Source organism: Chenopodium album, chromosome 18, assembly GCF_948465745.1.
Source record: "Chenopodium album chromosome 18, dcCheAlbu1.1, whole genome shotgun sequence".
Taxonomy (NCBI): domain Eukaryota; kingdom Viridiplantae; phylum Streptophyta; class Magnoliopsida; order Caryophyllales; family Amaranthaceae; genus Chenopodium; species Chenopodium album.
Genome location: NC_137851.1, coordinates 36,393,182 through 36,395,590, shown reverse-complemented (window position 1 = coordinate 36,395,590; position 2,409 = coordinate 36,393,182). Strand labels below are relative to the sequence as shown.

At 37.6% G+C, this 2,409-nt stretch overlaps 1 protein-coding gene across 1 annotated transcript; it reads right to left on the bottom strand.

The window, feature by feature from the left end:
* Positions 1–428: 428 nt before the first annotated feature.
* On the bottom strand, positions 429–1,692 carry LOC145592095 (uncharacterized). The gene is made up of 2 exons (XM_081648562.1): positions 1,101–1,692; positions 429–739 (listed from the first exon to the last, which is right to left on the bottom strand). The coding sequence occupies exons 1-2, from the start codon at positions 1,690–1,692 to the stop codon at positions 429–431; spliced, it is 903 nt and encodes a 300-aa protein (XP_081504688.1).
* Between the last annotated feature and the right edge of the window lie 717 nt (positions 1,693–2,409).

The following is a 2,409-nucleotide window of genomic DNA, read 5'->3' as shown; positions in this document are numbered from 1 at the left end:
GATCTTAGCTTTCTGCTTAAGCTCAGAGAAATAGTGCTTCTTCACCTCTTGAAATCTCTTAACTTCTCTATCTCAAAATTTCTCAAGTTCTCATTTATAGGGAAACTTTGTAACTTATCTTGAATCTCACTAATCTCATCTTTCAGCTTTAAGTATCTAATATCCAGCTCAACAAACTCAGTTTTATTCAACTTTTTCAACTCATACTTTAAGTTCTTCAGTTTCACCAGCATTCTATACATTGGAATACCCTTCACTCTATTACTCCACACCTCCTTGACTATATCTTGGAATTTTGAATGATCAGCCCACATATTCATGAACCTAAAGGATCTTCTATTATTACACTTCTGATCCACCAATCTCAACAAAGCTGGACAATTGTCAAACCATTGCTCTGACATGTAATGCACATAGGACTCAGGAAACTACATGACCCAATCTTCATTAATCATGGTCCTATCAATTCTACTAAACACCCTATCTTCATTTAGCTGCTTATTATTCCAAGTATAAGTTGCTCCCATTCTATTTATGTCACTCAACCCACAATACTGAACACATTCTCTGAAGTTAACAGCTTCCCCTTGAGTGATGATTTTTCCCAATCTATCCTCAAAGTTGAGAGGACAATTGAAATCACCAGAAATAGCCAAGGGTCCAGTCATACTATCATTAATACCCCTTATTCCTTCCCGTAACCCCTCTCTTTCTTTCCCATCATTCATTCCATATATTACTGTAAAGGCAAAAGATTCATTTACTGACAAATTCTTAACAGTTAGATGCATCAGTTGCTTTGCAGTATGAACAACATTCACTTGCAAAAACCCAGGGAACTAAGCAACTAAGATCCTTCCCCCTTTCACCTTACTGAAATTAGAAGCTAAGCACCATCCTTGGAACATATTATTATGAATAATAGGGAAATTCCCAACTTTTATTTTTGTTTCCAGCAAACAACACAAACCAATCTTATTCTGCATAAGGAAGTTTTTAATTTCCTTCTTCTTATCAAGTCTATTTAAGCCCCTCACATTCCAAATCAGGATATTATCCATAATCTAGGCCTAAATCTACCCCCTTCCTAAGAGTAGTACCCAAGACCTCAATTCGAGCTTCATTCACATCTCCAAACTGAACCATCTCATCCATCTGCATATTTGCAAATGAATTCCTGATAGGTATAGGACAAACCGCACTCTCTCCAGGCACCTTACTTCTATGTTTATCCTGAGTGATTTTCCAATCACCCTTGTCCACCTCCTCATTCCCTTCATTATTCACTTTGTCAACCTGGGTATCTTGCACCTTTCCACCAGCCTGCATCTGTACCTTCTTAGATTGCCAAATCTTTTTCACCACCTTGCAATCCTTACTCACATGCCCTACCTTCTGACAAGCATCACATTTACTGGGTTTCCATTCACAAACTACTTTCTGTTGAAAAATCTCCCCAGTTTCAGTACCAAATTCTATACTCTCAACAAATTCTCCCTTCAGTTCAACTTCCACCAAGTATCTAGCATAAGCAACTCTGTCTTTCAATTGAGTAGCAAAATCAAGCTTAATTGGATTACCAATTAACCCAACTATCTTCTCCAAACAAGATTTCCCCCAATATTTCAATGGAACATTAGGAAATTGAACCCATACTAGAATTTTAGAAAATTCAGAGACATTGAACTCCATTCCATCAACCCATTATTTCAGAAATACAGGGCGTCTATCAAACATAACATGCAATGAATTCAAAGCCTTATCTCTCGCCTCAACATTCAAGAATCTTATCAAGAAAACCCCTTTTTTCAGCGGAATTACCTTGTCAACATTCTTCTCTCCCCAAATTCATTTACAAAAACCCAGAAAAGTAGAGAGATATGGATTACTACTCATAACAAAAGTAACAACCCCCAATTTCCAGTGATCAAGTTCATCAGAAACATCATCTAAAGGCAATTGCAAACGAGGTTTTGAATTGCTTACCTCTGTCACAGATGCTCTATTTTCCTCCGATCGAACAGTACCACTTCCCGAAGGAGCAATTACATTCAACCATTCATTCAGCTGAGATTTCTGCCTAGACCCTTGAATCAATTCTTGAATTGATTGAGCAGGAGATAGGATGAAATTCTCCAATTCATTAGCATCATCAAAGTTCAACTGCGGAATACCCTCTCCAGTCAATCTCGATTTTGTCTTCGAAACCGTGGTTAATGGATTCGCAAGCTCAATTCCTTCACGAATTTCAGTTTTTTCATGGCTTTCTCACACTCTAGAAGAATCCTTGTTCACTCGTTTCCTCGCCACTGCAAAGGTTTAGAGAGAGAAGCACCCTCTAGAGAGAGAAAGTTTCACAGCTTTCTTTGGTAATAATCACAGTACTTTTAAAACAAAATACAAGAAACT